At 39.4% G+C, this 18,345-nt stretch overlaps 6 protein-coding genes and 1 long non-coding RNA gene across 11 annotated transcripts in view; 2 read left to right on the plus strand and 5 right to left on the minus strand.

The window, feature by feature from the left end:
- The window catches only part of LOC111071201 (adenylate cyclase type 2), a 34,064-nt gene that overhangs the window by 6,596 nt on the left and 9,123 nt on the right, over positions 1 to 18,345 (plus strand). For all 3 annotated transcript variants that reach the window (XM_022362402.2, XM_022362405.2, XM_022362403.2), the window contains exons 2-5: positions 3,015 to 3,384; positions 16,480 to 16,613; positions 16,683 to 16,880; positions 16,955 to 17,077. In XM_022362402.2, the coding sequence (XP_022218094.2) occupies positions 3,177 to 3,384; positions 16,480 to 16,613; positions 16,683 to 16,880; positions 16,955 to 17,077 (663 nt within the window). In that variant the 5' untranslated portion in view covers positions 3,015 to 3,176. The remainder of the gene's footprint in view (positions 1 to 3,014; positions 3,385 to 16,479; positions 16,614 to 16,682; positions 16,881 to 16,954; positions 17,078 to 18,345) is intronic.
- On the minus strand, positions 4,250 to 5,139 carry LOC111071209. 2 transcript variants are annotated; one of them, XM_022362419.2, is made up of 5 exons: positions 4,944 to 5,139; positions 4,837 to 4,875; positions 4,699 to 4,769; positions 4,478 to 4,640; positions 4,250 to 4,381 (listed from the first exon to the last, which is right to left on the minus strand). In XM_022362419.2, exons 1-5 carry the CDS (start codon positions 5,068 to 5,070, stop codon positions 4,332 to 4,334), a joined length of 450 nt encoding a protein of 149 aa, XP_022218111.2. In that variant the 5' UTR covers positions 5,071 to 5,139; the 3' UTR covers positions 4,250 to 4,331. The 2 variants fall into 2 exon arrangements, with proteins under 2 accessions (XP_022218111.2, XP_022218110.2); XM_022362418.2 differs by having other exon boundaries at positions 4,250 to 4,417; positions 4,944 to 5,136.
- LOC111071207 lies at positions 5,203 to 6,046 on the minus strand. The gene is made up of 5 exons (XM_022362414.2): positions 5,857 to 6,046; positions 5,747 to 5,782; positions 5,601 to 5,686; positions 5,377 to 5,539; positions 5,203 to 5,314 (listed from the first exon to the last, which is right to left on the minus strand). Exons 1-5 carry the CDS (start codon positions 5,975 to 5,977, stop codon positions 5,226 to 5,228), a joined length of 495 nt encoding a protein of 164 aa, XP_022218106.2. The 5' UTR covers positions 5,978 to 6,046; the 3' UTR covers positions 5,203 to 5,225.
- On the plus strand, positions 5,870 to 6,474 carry LOC121404762. Its single transcript, XR_005968193.1, has 2 exons — positions 5,870 to 6,176; positions 6,243 to 6,474. It is a non-coding gene; the product is annotated as an uncharacterized LOC121404762 (long non-coding RNA).
- LOC111071205 lies at positions 6,130 to 6,995 on the minus strand. The gene is made up of 5 exons (XM_022362412.2): positions 6,767 to 6,995; positions 6,653 to 6,694; positions 6,497 to 6,582; positions 6,282 to 6,444; positions 6,130 to 6,217 (listed from the first exon to the last, which is right to left on the minus strand). Exons 1-5 carry the CDS (start codon positions 6,978 to 6,980, stop codon positions 6,138 to 6,140), a joined length of 585 nt encoding a protein of 194 aa, XP_022218104.2. The 5' UTR covers positions 6,981 to 6,995; the 3' UTR covers positions 6,130 to 6,137.
- LOC111071208 lies at positions 7,433 to 8,250 on the minus strand. The gene is made up of 4 exons (XM_022362417.2): positions 8,046 to 8,250; positions 7,899 to 7,993; positions 7,678 to 7,834; positions 7,433 to 7,620 (listed from the first exon to the last, which is right to left on the minus strand). The coding sequence occupies exons 1-4, from the start codon at positions 8,188 to 8,190 to the stop codon at positions 7,526 to 7,528; spliced, it is 492 nt and encodes a 163-aa protein (XP_022218109.2). The 5' UTR covers positions 8,191 to 8,250; the 3' UTR covers positions 7,433 to 7,525.
- On the minus strand, positions 13,261 to 14,020 carry LOC111081307 (LON peptidase N-terminal domain and RING finger protein 3-like). Of its 2 annotated transcripts, XM_022377328.2 has the most exons (3): positions 13,824 to 14,020; positions 13,745 to 13,759; positions 13,261 to 13,678 (listed from the first exon to the last, which is right to left on the minus strand). In XM_022377328.2, the coding sequence occupies exons 1-3, from the start codon at positions 13,927 to 13,929 to the stop codon at positions 13,278 to 13,280; spliced, it is 522 nt and encodes a 173-aa protein (XP_022233020.2). In that variant the 5' UTR covers positions 13,930 to 14,020; the 3' UTR covers positions 13,261 to 13,277. The 2 variants fall into 2 exon arrangements, with proteins under 2 accessions (XP_022233020.2, XP_022233022.2); XM_022377330.2 differs by lacking the exon at positions 13,745 to 13,759.

Here is an 18,345-nt window from a genome sequence, read left to right on the forward strand (position 1 = left end):
AAAACACGAAGCTTTGCGCTGTGAAGAAGAATGCAAGGTTCTTCAGCAAAAATATTTTTTTTAATATTTTTTTGAATGAAAATGCGGTAGAGCACAGTAATAAAAAAAATAATGAGAGGCCAGCAAACAAGCGACAATTATTCACCGAATTTTTCCCATTGCTGAAAAAAAGAAAAAATTAAAAGAAAAAATTTACGAGTTTCCGTTTTTCTCCTATTATGATAATTATGATAATAAGTTAAATGCAAAAATGATGATAATTGGCTGACGAGAAAGCTACGCCCTCGCTTCTAGTGCCATTTCAATACAGAGAGAGAGATAGCGAGAGAGAGAGTGACTGAGAGAGATCCATCCGCAAGTGAGAATTAGATTGCTCATACGCCGCATTCGCCGAGGAGCCATAAAACTATGGCAAAATGTACATTTTCAAGGAAATGCACTCGGCCATATTTATGGCTTGTGGCAAAAGTACACTTATTTTTGTTGCTGTTTGTTGTTGTTGCAAAGTTTACTCACGGAAATGGCCAGCGATTGAGATCATATGAGAAATGTTTGTTTAACAAATGAATTTTGATAGAATTCAGCGTTCAGCGAAAATTAAAACTCTTATCATTTGTGAAAAATAATGCAACCGTTAAAAATCCACAACTTAAATTTTATATGAATTTAAGTTGCCTGCAAAAAGCACTTTTATTTATTTTCATTTTATTTTTGCACTAAACCTGCGCCAGAATAAAACTAGAGTGCGGCATAAACAAACCACCCCATCGCAAAATAACAAAAAAAAAAAACAAAACAAAACTCGCGCCAAACAAAACAATCCACAAAACAGAACCGAAATGAAACGAGAATGCATAGCGAAAAAAACCGAGTCGAGCCCCGGTAACAACAATGGATCCGTACACTGTATACTGTATATTTGTATTGTATATTTATTTATGAGTACGGGTTGTTTCCAGCAGGGTAGTTTCCCGCTCTACTCTACTCTGCTCTGCTCTGCTCCAGGGTGCTTTTTTGTTGGGTGGGGGGACAAGGGTCAGGCGGGGCTCGTTGGTTGCTTAAAAATGCGAAAATCCACAAGTGGCCAGCGTCAAAGCACACAGATTAGAGGTCAGCGCCACAATGGATAGATAGATGGATGGAGGCTAAGGTGACAAATGACAATGGATTTCAATGGGAGACTTGGATAGAACTATCGCTTTGCTTGGCTTACATGTCTAATGTTTTAAGTGTTTAACCGTAACATTGAATTGGATCTATTTACTTACTTTAAAAGTGTTTGAATTTATTGAATCTGCAAAGGAACAAAATAAAATAAAATATAATATAATAAAATAAATAATAATAATAAATAATAAATAAATAATAAATAAATAATAAATAAAATACTATAAATAAAATAATATAATAAAATAACTAATTGGATATTTTGCGGGAATAATATTTAAAAAAAAATATACATATATCTTTATTTTTGGTTTGTTTGGCAAACCTTGAACTTGTTCTCGTGTCTATTTTGCTGGAAAGTGAGCCAAAGTATGGTAGAATATACATATATCATTTACATAAACACTTTTTAATACGTAAATCATAAAAATACTCGATGATGCTTTGTTTACATTACATTTTCCCCATTTTCATATGGTTGGCAATGAAACAATGCAGCCACAGCTGACGGAAAGTGGCAGCTCAAGTGGTTTTGAGGTCGAAGCCATTAAAGAATATTCATGATTAGGCACGCGCCATGCTCCAGGCCAGTACTTACCCTTCAAAATGGCATTTTTCTGTAGAATGTTTCGCTGGTTTATTGCGGTGGTGCGTGGCAGTGCAAATTAAACAGACACAATTTAACTTGGCCCAAAAGATGCAGCTAAGTGGCCAGAGGAAACGCTGAACACAAAAACTTTTGCCAACCTGAATGAACAACAGCAACAGCAAGGGAGAAAAGCAGCAGTTCTTAAGAGTACTCGCAGTTAGTTTTGGAAGCTTTGACAAGGGCTGGGAAAACTTTCACTCTCCTTCTGGAGAAGCGGAGGCGCACACCGAGAGGGGGTCTATGTATGTATGTGTGGTTGGTTGGTTGAGGGGAAGGCGGAGGAGTGTCGGGTCGCATGCCTGCAGGATATGCGACAACTTTGCTTGAGTTGTATGCCTGACATACTGACATTTATTTATGGGTTGTTTAAGACTATGTATGATACTTAAAAATTCTACTTCTCTCTCTCTAAACATGCACAGTGAAAGCTCTCTGCGGTGACATCTTCCTTAAAGCAATGCAAAATACTGGACATTTTACACTAGAACAGATCTTCTTTTGTTAGAAAAATACTAGAAATATATTTTAAGCTTAAGGAAAACAAAGTTTTCAAAAATGTATGATAAGCGTGCTAGTGTACCTTAGAGTTTATAGGGAATTTATTATGTCACCAGTGTTGGGTTTAGCAAAAAAAAAAACTTACTTTTGTTTTCCTGTCTTTCTCAAGTGTGTTGTGTGGAAACTTTTCTAATTGCTGCATAGACACTTTCCAAAAGAACCCACAAAGACGCAAATATACTTACATTTGCTCGTACAAATATGTAGAGACACATTGCTTTTTTTTTTTTTTTTGCACAGAAACGAAAAGAAAACTCTCGAAGCAGAACAACATTTAAAGAAACATCAAACAAGATGCACACAAAGTTGGAAACTGTCTGTCGAAGCAGATGCTGGAAACGTCTTGAATTTCCTGTTGGGGCAAAGTTTTCGGTTTACTCAAATGTAAGGAAATGGCATAATAAAAATAAAAATACACATAATAGAGAGATATATCAAAAAGGATTTAAGCTACGAAAACATTAAAGAACGAGCAGTAGAATATACATATGTATGCACTTATTCACAGCACAGCAACCAGCGATTATTTTAATTTCAATGAATTTAAATATCAGCTAGAAATAAGAGCTATCCAACTAAACCATTACCTCTCTCTCTCTCTCTCTCTCTCCCTCTCTCGCTCTCTTCCGTTTCGTTGTAGTTACCTCACTCAATTTCCGCACAGAGGCGGCAACAAGTGTTCGGGGTCCTTGCCGGAACTAGAATTGCGTCTGAGACTGGTCCCAAGTGTTGGGATTGGGGGACTGGGGCCATCTGGGCGTGCAGCTGGCGGCTGTGAAGTGAAGTCGCACTCGTTCACGCCATGGTAAAGCAGAATGCGGAAATTGCGAGAACAGAAAATGGCACAGCGAATGCAACGAATCTGATTGTGAAAAGCAGCGGAAATGCAACCCAACCAAAGACGATGACGATGACGACAACAACAGCCAGAACATCATCGGCGGCTAAGATGGCCGAGGCTTTGTCAGCCTCACTGGCCGACTTGAGCGACCAAGAAAATGGAACGACGGGTGAGTGTGAAAAGTTATACAGCGTCTACCAGTCTCCACCCCCCTGAAATAATCGCTGAAATGGAACAAGCTTCTACGAATCAAATTAGTTTCACAAAGTGAGCATTTTTAAGGTTTATATTTTTTTTATCTTAAAGTTCGAGGCTGGAGGCTGGAGGCTCGAGGCGCGAGACTTTTGCTGGTTGCCTTGGTTTGGTCTTGAAATTGAATTACCATCCCTTGCTAGCCTATCCCCCTGTATATCCTCCCTGACTGGCTGATGTAACCCCGTGGCTCTACTTTATTTGGGTTTGTCACGATAGCATCAGCTGCCTCGCGCCGCACCCATTGGCCCCCATTTGACCTGTCGCGCGTTTGTTGTTTTAATTAAATTTACCCCACTACCGCCTACAGCTCATAATAATTACGGCACTAACCATAATGATGGCCCTGATACATATACATAGTTAGTTTTCCTATTAATTTTTGACTTGTTTTTGAGCAGCGTTACCCGGGGTTAAGCTCAAATTGTCAAAGAGAGATAATTATGCCAGCTATTTTGAGGGCTGGAAGGACCTCAAAGGCCTCAATGAATAGTATCAATGAAGGAAAATGAGGGTGCCTGAGGGTTGAACGAAAATAAGATATGAACTCTGCAAATATTGCGTTTTTTTTTTTCGACTGGAGGGTGCAAATGGGTATAACCTGTTGAATGTCCATGTTTTTTTTCAAGGATAATGATTCAAAGTTTTTGCTGCTGTTGCCCTTGGGCCACAGAAATATCCTCTCAAACGAAAGCATTTTTATTATTGATTTCCATTTGTTGGCCTTAAACGAGGTTTCAGTTATTTATTTTTGGTCATTCTTCATTTCCCTTTGAGGGAAATGCTTGTAAAAAACTTTATTTAAATCTCAAAAAGAGTTTTCAATGAATATTTCAATCTTTAATATTTGTGTTACACATGTATTTATTCCGGCTGTGGATTTTCGCTGAGCCTTTGTCTCTTATCCAAATAAACTGAAATTGTTATGTATAGGAAATAGGGTAATAAAACTGTCAAAAGAATGGCTGAAATTAAAAACATTGCTCTTAGATATTTCAAGTGGAACTCACCAAAAATAAGGCATATGAAAATCCAGTATGAAACACAGTGTCCATGACACAAATTTGCAAACATCTTGATATCGATTGCAAAGCTCAGTGGGACATAGATGATTGCAAATGCCAAAAACAAAGCTTCCGTCACAATATACACCAGAATCGGAGTTGGAGATTTCTACACAATTAAATATAGTCTGATATAGAGTGATCCCCAAATCGAATTTTTTACATACCATAAGAAGAGAGTACGACATGCAATTGCCAGCAACAAAATGGAGGACGCCCCAAAAAACATCTAAAATTTCTACAAAAATGCAATAAATATTTTCGAATTAAATAGCAGAATAGAAATGGTTGTTGAAGTCGTATACCTTCAACCATATTATCGTGGGTACCATCAAGGAATGACACTGTAAATAATGAATTAATATACACAATTGTTAGCACGATCAAACCAGATATATTTATAGGTGTTTACAAAAGAAGCCAGCCAGCGCCACGATGCCCAAAAGATCGGAGAAGAGGGCTATGAGTAGGCAACCGGTTCGTAACGATAGACAGCGGCAAAATGTTTTCGCCTGGAAATACTTATTCGCCTGGCACATTTCCCTCAATTTTAATTAATATTTTACAGAATAATTCTTTGTAGGTTTATTTTTTTTTAATCTTCCTGACACAGTTTGCAACGAATCCTTAGATGGGAAATTAGAAGAAAAAAAAAATAATAATAAATAAAATAACAAAATAATTGTATTTCCAATCATTGTACAACGTTGCTATTTGGTGTTAAGTCATCTTTTAGTTCCCGGTAATAAGAGTAGGTGATGTACAGAAGATACAATGTCATTCCTTAAATATATAAAGAAATATTATAGAAAAGTTTTCCACAGGCTAAATAAGTGTGATCTCACCCAGCCAAGCGATTACATATATCCAAAAGGTCACATTATGCCAGACGCTCTGGTTGACAATCAAATTTTTGCCCATCGCAGATGAAATTAAACTGAATACCACTAGATACGTGGCCTGGACCATATAAAGACCCATAGGCACCCAGAAGACCGGAAGATATTGCTATAAAAATGCCCAATAATTCAGTTTAATTGTGTGTTAACAGCCAAGTCCCAAGTCTTACCGATATGATGGCGCCTAACAAGAAAAAGGAAGCCACGGCGGTCAACACATCAGGCACTACCTGCAATATTGTCAGCGTTACTTGAGCTAAATTAAGGAATGAGCAATTTTAATCTACTTCACAATAAATTCAAGCGAAGATCTTACCTGGAAAGGTATATTTGGCCTCATAGGAAATCGTACCTAACCGCAAACAAATGCAAAATGTAATGATAAATAGTTACATTCCTTTCACAATATTATATTATATTATTTACTATTTAGTAGGTTAAAAATATAGTCTAAGTTCATGCCAGCACAGAACAATTCAAATATGGCGAAAAGAATGCATCCCGTTTGCAGTGACATACAGAAGCAGCATTTCTTGGCACGAATCATATTCCAATCAAATGTTTCTCATTAATTTAACATTACTTTTGATTTTGACAAAGAACACAAAAATATCCTGCCAAATTAGACAAACTAAATTCCCCGCAAAAGTATGCTACAGTCTCGTAGATACAATTTTCCACAACAAATAAAAAACATATTTTTGGCTTTACGACATATCCAGCTGCATCAATGCCAACGTTTGCTGGTAATACGATATAATAATATACACAAAATATGCGGAAAATACTATAAAATAAAAGGAATCCGTTAGTGGGGCATTTCCTCAGACGTCTTGCTGTGAATAACTCACCGATCCAACCGACTATGAGGCACCAATAGATCGCACTGGAATAGACACCGAGATCGACGGTCACGTTAACTTTCAATGCTGTTGCAATAATACTATATAGAAATTGATATAGCATCTGGATGACTTCAAAAGTCAGTGTGATCAAAATCAGATGAATAAAGTCCTATTTGCATTCGGATTAAACTATGTATCATTCAGATCAGTTTTCAACTCACCAAAATGAGGGAAATCAATAGGAAAGTCACGGCAATAATTGTTAGAAATTCCGGCATAAGCCTTAAAAGAATCTGGGTGCTGCCCTCTTCTCAAACATAAGGTTCAAAACTCAATTAAAATCAAATTCGAACAAGAAATCAATGCGGTCTCTGTACCTGGAAAGATCAACGAGGCATTGCTCATTTTCTGGGCATTGTCTGGGGGCAGAAAGTCAGACCGACTCTTGGGCATAAATTAATCAATAGATATTTGCGCTCGCTCGTATTTACCTTGCATTGTGGTATTGAAATTATATATGTGCATAATGCACACCAAAAGTGCGATCAAGGACAGTATAAAGCAGCCGGCCCGCAGGGACATGCAGTAGCAGAATCGATGGGCTAGAATCATAGCTGGAAAGTTGTTTAAATTTCGACTAGACCAAAAACCAAAAAGATATGCACGAATAATTTGGAAACTGACATTAAACACAATAAATGCCATATGAGACGCACATCGTGGCGTATACGCAATGTACGTCCTCCATTGACGGCATTCTTGAGAGCATTTGTTTTTTGATTGCTCTGAGCAAGCTGCTGCTGTTGCTGCTGCTGCTGATGTGGCTCTCTTTCCTGTGATCTGGGGGCGTATTAACTTTTTTGCATAATTTCAATTTAAGCAATTTATATTATGGCCTCATTAGCATTAGCCAAGCGCTGCCTTCCTGACTGACTGCCTGCTGTAAGAGTGTATGACGTGGCGTAGCGTGAAGTGTGTGTGTCTGGCATGTGTGGCATCGCTTTCAGTTCTCATCAAGATGCTAATGAAATTATAAAGAAAATTGAGTCTGCCATATTAACGCGACTCTAGGCGCCGAAGGCGGATAAATGGGTTTCAGTAAAGTTTAAATTGAAAAATAATATTGCACAGTTCAGATTTAATCAGTATTATTAATCAGAAGAGCATCTTTAATGCATCTACATACACATATTGCCATGGGCGCTTAGCTGTGGAACGAACATATAGACTGGGTATCACTTCGTTAGCTTTTAGTTGTGGTCTACACATTTTGATATAAAATCATGTGGATTCTTCAGTTCGTTATATCGTGAATAGACAACAATCAGGCAGAATATATCAATGGCTGAAATGTAAATTATTTAGCCATCATTTTACGTGGGCATTCAGTGAGCAGGCCTACCCAGGGTCAGCAGTATAACGCACACATATATGGCGGCGGATAGCGTATTACCGAAAAAGGGATTTCGCACATTTACCATGGCATGGAAGGCAATGTAATACGCAATTATGTGCACCACAAACAGTCCCATCCATATCAGCATTGATAATTTGTGATTCTGCAACAGGTGGGCGGCAAAAGGATAACTAACTGAGCGCAGTAAGCGCCAAGCCCGTACTCACAGTCATAACGGCCACCAGCAGCAGAACTGCGGCCCCAATCATTAGACAAACGTGGAGTATATTGAACCACTTGATCCATTCATCAGTGCTGGAATCTAGTTGGCAGAGTTATACTGATGGGAAATTCTTAGGACTGGATGGCCTTACATTTCCTGAAGATAAGTTCATCGGTTAAGGTAGCCGCATTTAGCAGTCCTGACATGATGGTGTAAAACGAGACCAAAATGCTGCCACAGTACAACGATACACAGAAGCAGCAATTCCGCACAGTGCACTTCCTTCGGTGTGGCATCCAAAATAAATATTCATAAAAAAGTTTTTTATATGTTTGACAAAAAATGCTCACAACTTTCAGATTTGAAAAAACAAAAAAACAAAAAAAAATCTCCTTAAAATGTAAGCCACGCCCCACTCAATGATTTTGGCCCCGGGAACTTGCTCGATAGCCTTGAGCCACGCCACTCAACCGACGCTAACTTTGGTGCTTTTGGTTTTTTTGGTCAATAGAAAGTACAAGTTCATCTCCTTTAACAAAGTTGTGCGCCAATCCGCTTGCCCACCACTCCCTACGAAAAACTTTTACTGCACAGCGAGTTGGGTAAAATCATTTGCTTTTGCCTTTTCTTGCACTTTCTCTCTCTGCACAGTTTTCTTGTAACGTTGTTTCTGTCTTTAATTGAAAGCAGCTGGTCCCCAATCAAGCGGAAGTTTTGGGCTCTGTCTGTCTATAATCTGTGGAAATTTTATAGCTCTTTTAAAGTTAGTGATTATCAACTCTAACGGTGCTAATTTTTACACATTTGCAAACAAAAAGTTTGCGGTTTTTTTTAATTCACAGCGAGACAATTTTGTTAAATTACTATATTAAATTTATGAAATTAAAATTCTCAACCATTTAATTATAATAGAAATTGATTTCCCAACTAAAAATGAACTACCTGGATGACTTATTTATTTATTTATTTGTTAAATTAAAATTCCTAACCATTTAATTTAGAAATTGCTGAACTCCCTGGAAGACTTATTTATTTATTAAATTAAAATTCTCAACCATTTAATTATAAGCGAAATTGATTTCCCAACTAGAAATTGATGAACTCCCTGGATGACTTATTTATTTATTAAATTAAAATTCCTAACCATTAATTTAGAAATTGCTGAACTCCCTGGATGAATTATTTTATTTATTTAGTTATTAAATTAAAATTCTCAACCATTTAATTATAAGCGAAATTGATTTCCCAACTAGAAATTGATGAACTCCCTGGATGACTTATTTTTTTCATCCTTTTCCCCATCAATATTCCCCAGCTGCAATATTAGATATTATTACTTTGCGTTTTCCAAATGACGCTAATCGGATTAGAGAATTGTAGTCTCGGTCCTCATTACGCAGGCTGGTAGCTGGTAGCTGGTGGCATATGGCCTATGGTTGGTTCCTTCATGATTGATTGCAGCATCAATTTAATTGTCATTAATATCCCCGCCAGCATACATGCGACAGCCAAGAGATGTGTTCAGCAAAGTGTTGATGGCCCATTAAATGCCAGTGAAGAGACCAGCAAGCAGCAACAGTCAATACAAATAATGCAAAAAAAAATGAAGGAAAATAGAAACAGCTCTGCAACATAACACACGAACCAGTCCACCTACCCATATACACATTCACATACACATACACATATCCAATGCCCCATTACCAATACCAATGCTCTAGCGTCCTGGCTCCATTCCGAATCTCTTTCAGCCACTCGCAGCATCCACACTGGCAGCTCATCTGTCATCATTGGAATGGGTGGAATGGTTGGGTTGGGTGTGTGTGGCTGTGTGGAGGGTGGTGCTCTCTTCTATCATGGAATGCTTTTACAGTATCCTCTGAACGCACCTCTCCCCCCATTCACACCTCCTCCTCCTCCTCCTGCAACCCTCTGTATTTATAGCATCTTAATTGAATTTCAATTTTCAATTTTGCTTTTAATTGAATTCAATGAAAAAGTGTCGATGAATCGGCATTCAGCATGCGACTACCCTCTGCCCCCTGTTTCCTCTTGCCCCACAACACTCCTCCCCCCTCTGCCCCTTTCACCATGTCACACTACTCAATCTTCTCTGCTGCTGTTATTGCTGTTGATTCAGCTGGAGCACTGGAGCACCGCCTGGGTGGCTGGGATGTTGGTTGATGGCGCCAACGAGGCCGCAAAATATCCCAAGTGAGCCTCCATCATATAGCACTGGGAGAAATTGGATGGAATATGGTTGGGTAAACCAAAAACTAAGCTTAACCAACCAGCCATCGTACACTTGATTTATTTATTAATTAATTTCAATATTTTTATATTGCTTTTCTAGCAGTGCATTTCCAAGTATACTGCAGTACACCCATTGGGCCACAATTGGCTGGGCTTGATGTGATTGCGCTCATATTTTGCACACTGATTGGTTTGTGATGGACTGAAAAGTTGTAAATTGATTGGAGTGCGGAAAGCAATGCGATAAACGAACCCCTTTAGTGCTGGTAAATGGGTTAGGCAATAAAACATCTGAAATCTCACACGATGGGGTATCCAATTTCGCGTACGGTGCTGGCTGTTTGATGTTGGTATTTAATGGGGGGTCATTTTCATAAAATCAATGCGTTTGTAATTATATCGTTTACCCAAATAAATGTGTGCTTTTATTTTTGTTTAGTTTTTGGGTAGCTCAAGAAACTTCAAAACTTTAAAAGCTTCAAACTACTTGCAGTTATATATAGGTTTTTTTTAATTCTCTTAAACATACATTTCCATTAAGCATTGTGGAGCTCGCACATCATAAACTTAGTGGTAAAACTGTCACCAGGCGCAGCAGCAAATCAGACAGATAGAAATTCAAATGAATGGAACTTGCATACGAAATGAGAAATTCTCAGACAAGCACACACACACACACAAACAAACGATGATTGTATGCCATGGAAGCATCTGTATCTGCATCTGTATCTGCATCTGTATCTGCTTCTGCATCTGTGTACATTTTCATCTATAGATGAATTCGTATCTGTATCTGCATTTTTTGTTGACTGTCTGGCTTATTATGCGGGCACCGTTCCCCCAATCTAACTGCACATGAGTTTGCATTTATCACCCATGCCTCATGCCCCATGTCTCGCTCAATATGAGATTTCTGCCACTCAACACAGAAGAGATGAAATACTCACATGATGCCTACCCATTTGCATGCTCGAAGGTGGGTCGAAGGTGATGATGACAATAAAGCCATGCCCCCCCATCTCTGCGGGCGAGCACGATGATTCGACCGAAATGTTCCCCCAAAACCACCACAGAAAAAGATGAATGCAAATTGCTTTGACAGTGAATATGCGCACAGAGACAGAGACAGAGCTCTCTGTCAGCTTTTCTTTATTTTCTTTTATTGCTATAATATGCATATTACGATTCCAGATTTGTGGCATTTATATTTTGCCTGTGGCATCGCGGCTGAGCAAGAATTTTCCAGATGAGTTGTGGTACATGAGAGTATTTTGTACGTATTTAATTTTGGATCTCTGTTAGAGATTTTTCTTAAGCGGTTTCTGCGTTGAGGCAGTTTCGATTTTAGTATTTAATATCAATATTCAATTTATTATGGGGAAACCCTTTAAGTCACACCAAACAACAACCCCAAACTATTATCGTTGCCCTATAAAAATATATTTCTAAATTTATATTTTCTTCACCATCTGCACCATATTTAGATTTTTCCCTTCACCCGGAGCACACACCTTTACCACAAAAATAGCTGTAGGACAGCTCCTAGAACAGGCACACATACGGCACGAACTATTTTGGCCATTATCGAAATTGAAAGCTTAAGTGTTTTGGGGATCGAATAGCTGATTGAGTGGCATGCCCCCCAGAGACCGGATAAAATAGTCAACGCTGGGAAAATTGAAAAACCTGATAGAAATAAGTTCTTGATGTGCGCCTGCAAATGACAAAACGCCACAGACTGTTGACTCTGCTCGACTTGGCTTGGCTTGGCTTTTGTCTTAGCCAGGGCTTTATTTACGAGCATCGTGCCAAGGACAGGCATAGAACAGGCAGCTCCTGCCAGAGAAACTGGAGGAATACGTGCTCCATGGTGTCGTCGTTTTCGTCTCTGGGCCTGGGCCTGGGCACGTCTATTATTTTAAACGTCTGTTGCCAATTTGGCATCCCACTGTCACATGGCCGCACGGCCAGAGGCATCGCGTCGTTCGCATTGACTGCACCTTGATTAATGCGCTGCTGCGAGGACACAATTTCTTCCCATTCCCATTTCCATTTCATTCTCTTGCTACGTTTTGCGCACACATTCGTTGTCTTCTTTCCGTCGTTGTTTCGTCTGCAATTTGTTTGGGATCTGAGCACGTTTATTCATTTGTGTTAGGTGTTGATTACATTGTTTTGCGTTTTGGCCGGACCTGAAGTGAGATGTTTTGCCAATTAACAGAGAAAACAAATTCGGAATTCCGAAATTGAAAACGATTCGTTGCAGAAATATCCCCAACATGCGGAACATCCTTGACTATACACACTCTCATGGAGCGACATAGATCCTTACACTAATCCATGTAACAAGTTGCCGATGCGATGATGCGGTGCAGCCAGCAGCCACCAGCCACCAGCCACTCCCAAGCCTCGCACAGTTTTCAATCCCTGGTTGTAACATTTTCTGCTCCGTTCTGCCATCGGCCCTGCTATCCATTCTTGGCATGCGGCGCACGATTGAGCGTAAAATGCTTGTAATACTCGTACTCGTAACCTGCCCGATGGATGCAATTTACAATGTTGCAGCAGGTGGCAGCACTTGGAGTGGCATGGGTGGCAGGTGGCTCTTCATGGCTTTGCTTCCTTCACATATTTCTCTATTTTGTTGCTTCCCAGCCAACAGGTCGTATGCGCAATATGCGCCAGTACAAAAATCGTTGCATACTTTTGGCTGTGCAGCATTAAGTTCGGAAAATTCGTGTAAAAACCAGCGTAGAAATTCCATTTAAGGGGCCATATGGAAATTGGCACAGAACTGCATATTAGAAGTGAGTTTTTTTTTTTTTTAAAGGCTGCACAAATTTTTAACAATCTTTTTTGAGTATTCTTGAGCAGTGTGCTGGGAATAACGTGGGAGGTACAAATAAAACTGAAAAAAAAAAAATAGAACTGTAGATTTATTTTAAGCCAACAGATCTAACAGTAAGATCTATCTGCAGTTAGCTGCAACCCAAAATTGTTTAATTATTCAATGTAAGTCAATAGGTTTGGTCGATTTCAACACAAACACGGCTACAATTTATTTTCCAAGCACATATACGAATGTATACTTGGAATAATCATATATTGATATAATCATATGATGTAATAATCATATATAAATTCGAATTGTTTTATCTATTGACACATGTTCCATGCACAAGGGACACCTTTGGGAGATGCGCAGCGCGGTAGAAATACAGTGGCTGCAGAAGACGTGTCCACAACTGGTGGCAACGGGCGCCTGCACAGGCTCCAAACAGAGGGGACACTCGTAGCTGGAGCTGCTTTCGGTGCTCGCTTGCACCCAACGGCAACTGAGTGGATCGCTTGGGGCAGAATCGACAGCCCGAAGCGACTGGTCAGTCATGGCTGGGCTTGTTGCATTGGTATTAGTTTGGTGTTGCTCACCCCAAGGGCACACAGGCCCAAGCGACTGGTCTGGTTCCGGTCTGGTAGCGAGGGGCACGGTACGCCTAGTGGACGACTCTGGCAGTCGGGGCTGAGTGGAATCTAGAGGAAGAAGTGTGGCCATGGTCAAGGTGCTATCGTTAAGCAATTAATTAGCCCCTCCCATACCTGATAGTCTTCGTTCTAGAAGAATATATATATTTATATAAAATAAGCTGATTAGAGAATATGTTGATACCCAACATACCTCTTGCTCTTCTTCCCAGCTCATGTACTATCTCCCAGTCAATAGGCCCGCTCACGTGGGCCGTTGCTAGCTGTCCCAGCTGTGCTCTAATTTGATCTTCGGCCATTGTTAAATCGAATATTTTTATTATTGAATATAAAATTTTGTTTTGACTGGGATTTTATTTGCAGGTTATTCTGCTTGACTGGTTCGTTCAATGTGATTGGCAGCCTACTGCTAACATTAAAATGAAGGGCCCAAAAATGCATCATGAAACTCTCATTTCAGTCGTAGATAAGGGAATGTTGGGAAAACCTACATACTCGTATATATATGTACATGCACCCAAAGGCTTAGAAGCTCACTTTTTTATTTGCTTACTATTAAAAAGAATCTATATCAAAAAGTTCCCCACTAAGCCGGTTATCCTAATGGCTTAACCCCGAGGTAGCAAACAGGAGCCAGATGCTTTCACTGCATCTTAAATGGAACCACAGAACCCAACCCCCCCACCATAAGGAAAGTCCTTTGGCAATGAACTCAATCTTCCTAATCACTTGGCTCTCGTCTCCGTTCAACTGCTGCTGCCTTACTCCTGTTCCTGTTGCTGCCCCTGCTCCTGCCATCCTTGACAATGTGTCTACACCTACTTTATCGCATCGCAGATGGATCTGCGGCAGGGAAGGATGGGATTTGGGCAAGCTCCTGCTGCTGCTGCTGCTGCTGCTCCTTGATGAAATAAATTCCATGCCAGAAGCTCTAGCAGCAGCCTCCTCACTGTCGCTGTCGCTGTTCTGTCTGCCTGTCGCCTAGCGTGTCTTCAACTGTTTCACTTTAGTCGTTTTATTTTTTATGAGCCAAAGCACTGGAATGCCACATTCGCACACACACACACACACGGGGAGAGAGCATATGTCACACTGGGGCACACAGTCTGTGGGCCAGGCCAACGCTTTCCTTTCCTTTCCTTTGCGTTCCTTTCAATGGATGTCAAAAGAATTTCATTCCCGTTTGATTGCAGTGAATAAACAAGTGAAGGCAACGTCAGTCCTCACTCCTTACTCTTCTGTGTGTGTGTGTGTTTGCCTCTCGACTTATTTTCTTTATTTTTGGCCTGCGGCTTTGCCTGAGTTTTTCCTCTTAGCCCCGTGAGCCCCGTGACGCGTGACTGAGTCGTGAATTAAATCCTTTACTCAATGCAGTCTTTCCATTTCCATATATCGCCCGGCAATTGTAATATATACGCCTCACATTTTATAGCACACATAATCAGGATACAATTTGAGCGCATTTATGGCTTTTGGTTGGGTTTTTAATGGGCGTTTCTTATGGGTTTTAACGATGCTAACATTCATCTGTAACATGGGTGAATCTACGATTATACATATGCGAGAATGTACCTACTGAAGAGAAACCAGATTTATGCTACATTTCTGTACATTTTTTTCGGGCTTCCCAACTGAACGCTTCAACCAAAAGCTTAAACAAAACTTATGTCCAGACACACATAAATCCTGTCATGTCCAAGTGAAATCTTTGCCTAATGTTTGATATACTTCATTTGCCAGATTCAGGCCCCATTAATTAGCCAAATAGAGAGAGCCAGACCGTCACTTGACCGACCCACCACTCAGACGCAGACATGTTTTAGTCCTAATTATGAAGGATATTCGGGCCGGCACCCTCGCACCCTACCCCTCTGATATTGATTTATCTGGTCAACTCGTGGGTGGACAAAGACAAAATCAATTCAGCTGGCACACACAAAAAAAAGAAGCCAGTTATAAATAGGGAGACCCACAACCAGCGAAAAATACGCGCGTACAAATCTGTTTCCAAATAGGCCCAAAATACGAGGCAGTCAAGTACTTTAAACGCTTTGCCAGTCAATTAGCAAGGCATTTATCTGCGCATATCGATTTACACAATGAAAAGCATTAACATTATGCTAATTTTGATGCTTGAGCGTCATTCAAGTGCGTGTTCCGCACACTTTTTAAGCTGACTGTGTGTGAGTGCTGATGAAATTTATTTATGAAAGTGCTGGGCGTGTGTGGACACTACTATTTGCTCTTAATTCCGCTGTTGACTTACACTTTTTCCGGCATTTGATTGCCTTGATTTTCCATTAAGCAGCGAGTAATATTTAATGGGTAAAATAGCCATAGGAAATCTATCTGAGTGAAAGTCGAGTCTGCTACAGTACCGTGATTATTTGATGTAGTAGCTGTAGCTGTAATTATATACTACAGTACTGTGTGAGTAATGTGCTAGGTCCAGCACATGGAATCATTTATTTCTTTTATTGATTTTTCATATCCATTAAGTTATTTCTGTATGTCCCACGCAATTACCACGAATGGTAGTAGCATTTCGATTTAATTTGCTCTGTTGCCTTTGGCAGTTATAACCCTAACCAAGCACATTATTCCCATGGTGCTGACAGCTCAATTAACGCTGAGCATATCAGATACGAATGTATGCCAAATGAAATGGCAGTGTATGGATATGGTGTACAATTTCTTTGCGTGTGCGTTTCCAAATGTCAAATTTTAGCAGACGAGGAGCTCAAAAAGAGAAGGTCAACAATCGCTGAGTGACTGTTGAACTTCAATTTAAGCTGAGGATTTTAGCGGATAGAATTATTACCATTATTTATTTTTGTATGCCTTTGCAGCTGAGGATATCCACCTGAATGACCTATATACACGCTACCGCCAGAGGCTGCGCAAGTCGCTCTTTACATCGGGCCTGCTGACGTCGCTGCTGGCATGTTTGGTGTCGATAATAATTGGCATTGTTTACGAGCAGGTAAGCACTCAGCTCAGATCCTGCGCCCCACCGCAAGAGATCTAAGCGCAATCTGTGTTCATTCCACAGCACCTGGTGCAGACGCTGCTGCTGGCATTGGCGGCCCTTATCTCTGGCTCCATTCTCACGGCCCTGCAGTTCCCGGCCGTGCTCAGCTCGCCCGCCGCAGCCTTGGCATTTGCCATCGTCACCACCTTCTCGCTGGGCACCATTGCAGCCAGCACAGGCGATGAGCTGGCGCCGCTGCCCATGTATGCTTTGTTTTTGGTAAGCTGTGCTCTCCTGCTCTCCATTTAAGAAAAGGATTATATCTCTTGAGTGTGTGTGTGTGTGAATTGCAGTGCATCCACTCCATGTTGCCCATATCGTGGCCCGTATCCGTGGTGTTGGCCCTATTCATGACCGCCATTCACATCGTTTACCGGATCGGCACCAGTCCGGACTATGCACCCAATTTGCCAATGGTAAGTCGAAAATCCAACTAAATGTGCATTCCCATTCATTTGCATTCTCCACACAAGTGATTAGATTAGTTGTCATCTGGTTGGAGGGGGGAGCGGGGGAGGGATTACAACTAGTGGAAATGCAATTACTATGTGGAGAGTTGCGTCAGCAATTACTTAGTTAAATGGGCTTTTCCGATCTTATGGGTATCCATTGTTGGCAATGAATGGGCATCTCTTTCCACATATATTTGTTTGGGAACAAGTGGCGCATACTCGCATTATCCTATACCCACACAACAGTTTTCTACACCGAGATAAAAAAGGATTGAAATACACACTTAGATTTAAGCATGTAATGCCAATAAATTTCTTCCAAGAGCGGAGATGGTAAAAGGAAGTTTTTTCCCTTGTTTTTTGACATTAATATGAAAATATTTGATTTAAATATATTTCATATATTTTCATATTCATATTTAATATTTTCATATATATATAAATATAAAAAAATATATATATAATATAATATAAATATATTTAATATAAAATATTTCATATATTTTCATATTTGAAAAATTTTTTTTTTCTATTTTCATATTTAATATAAATATAATAAAATATATATAAATATATTTAATATGAAAATATTTAACTTAAATATATTTCATATATTTTCATAATAAAATTTAATATTTTCATAATTTATATAAATATAACAAAATATATATAAATATATTTAATATAAAATATTTGATTTAAATATATTTCATGTATTTTCATATTCATATTTAATATTTTCATATTAATATTAAATATGTTTCCCACAAATTTCTGTTAAAGTGTTTTACGTTCAGATTAAATATGTGCTGTGTTAAAGAGACATTTTGATAAATTTATTTATATTAAAATCAAATTAAATTATATTTAAATTCTATCTAATTACATTATTTTTGTGTTGAAATTAGAATTGAAATTCTTTTAACAATGCAATTTTTGTCTGAGTGCTTTCAACACTCAACTCGTTTAATTCTTAAAAGCTTAAATAGCTTCAGAATAACCACGTGGATAGAAATAATTAGTTTCTGAACTCGTTTCATTTCCCTACTGCATACATACATACATATATGGGTATGGGTCTGGGTATGCACGTAACGACTGCGGTTTTACCCCCACACACACACCACACACACAACACCCCTCCAGCGATGCGTCGTTAATTAGGCTGCATCCTGGTTTTTGCTTGTCCCCCTGGTGGATGCTCTGCTGCAGTGGGGATAACGATGCGTTAT

The sequence above is a fragment of the Drosophila obscura genome, unplaced genomic scaffold, assembly GCF_018151105.1.
Source record: "Drosophila obscura isolate BZ-5 IFL unplaced genomic scaffold, ASM1815110v1 contig_1, whole genome shotgun sequence".
In the NCBI taxonomy this organism is placed as follows: Eukaryota; Metazoa; Arthropoda; class Insecta; order Diptera; family Drosophilidae; genus Drosophila; species Drosophila obscura.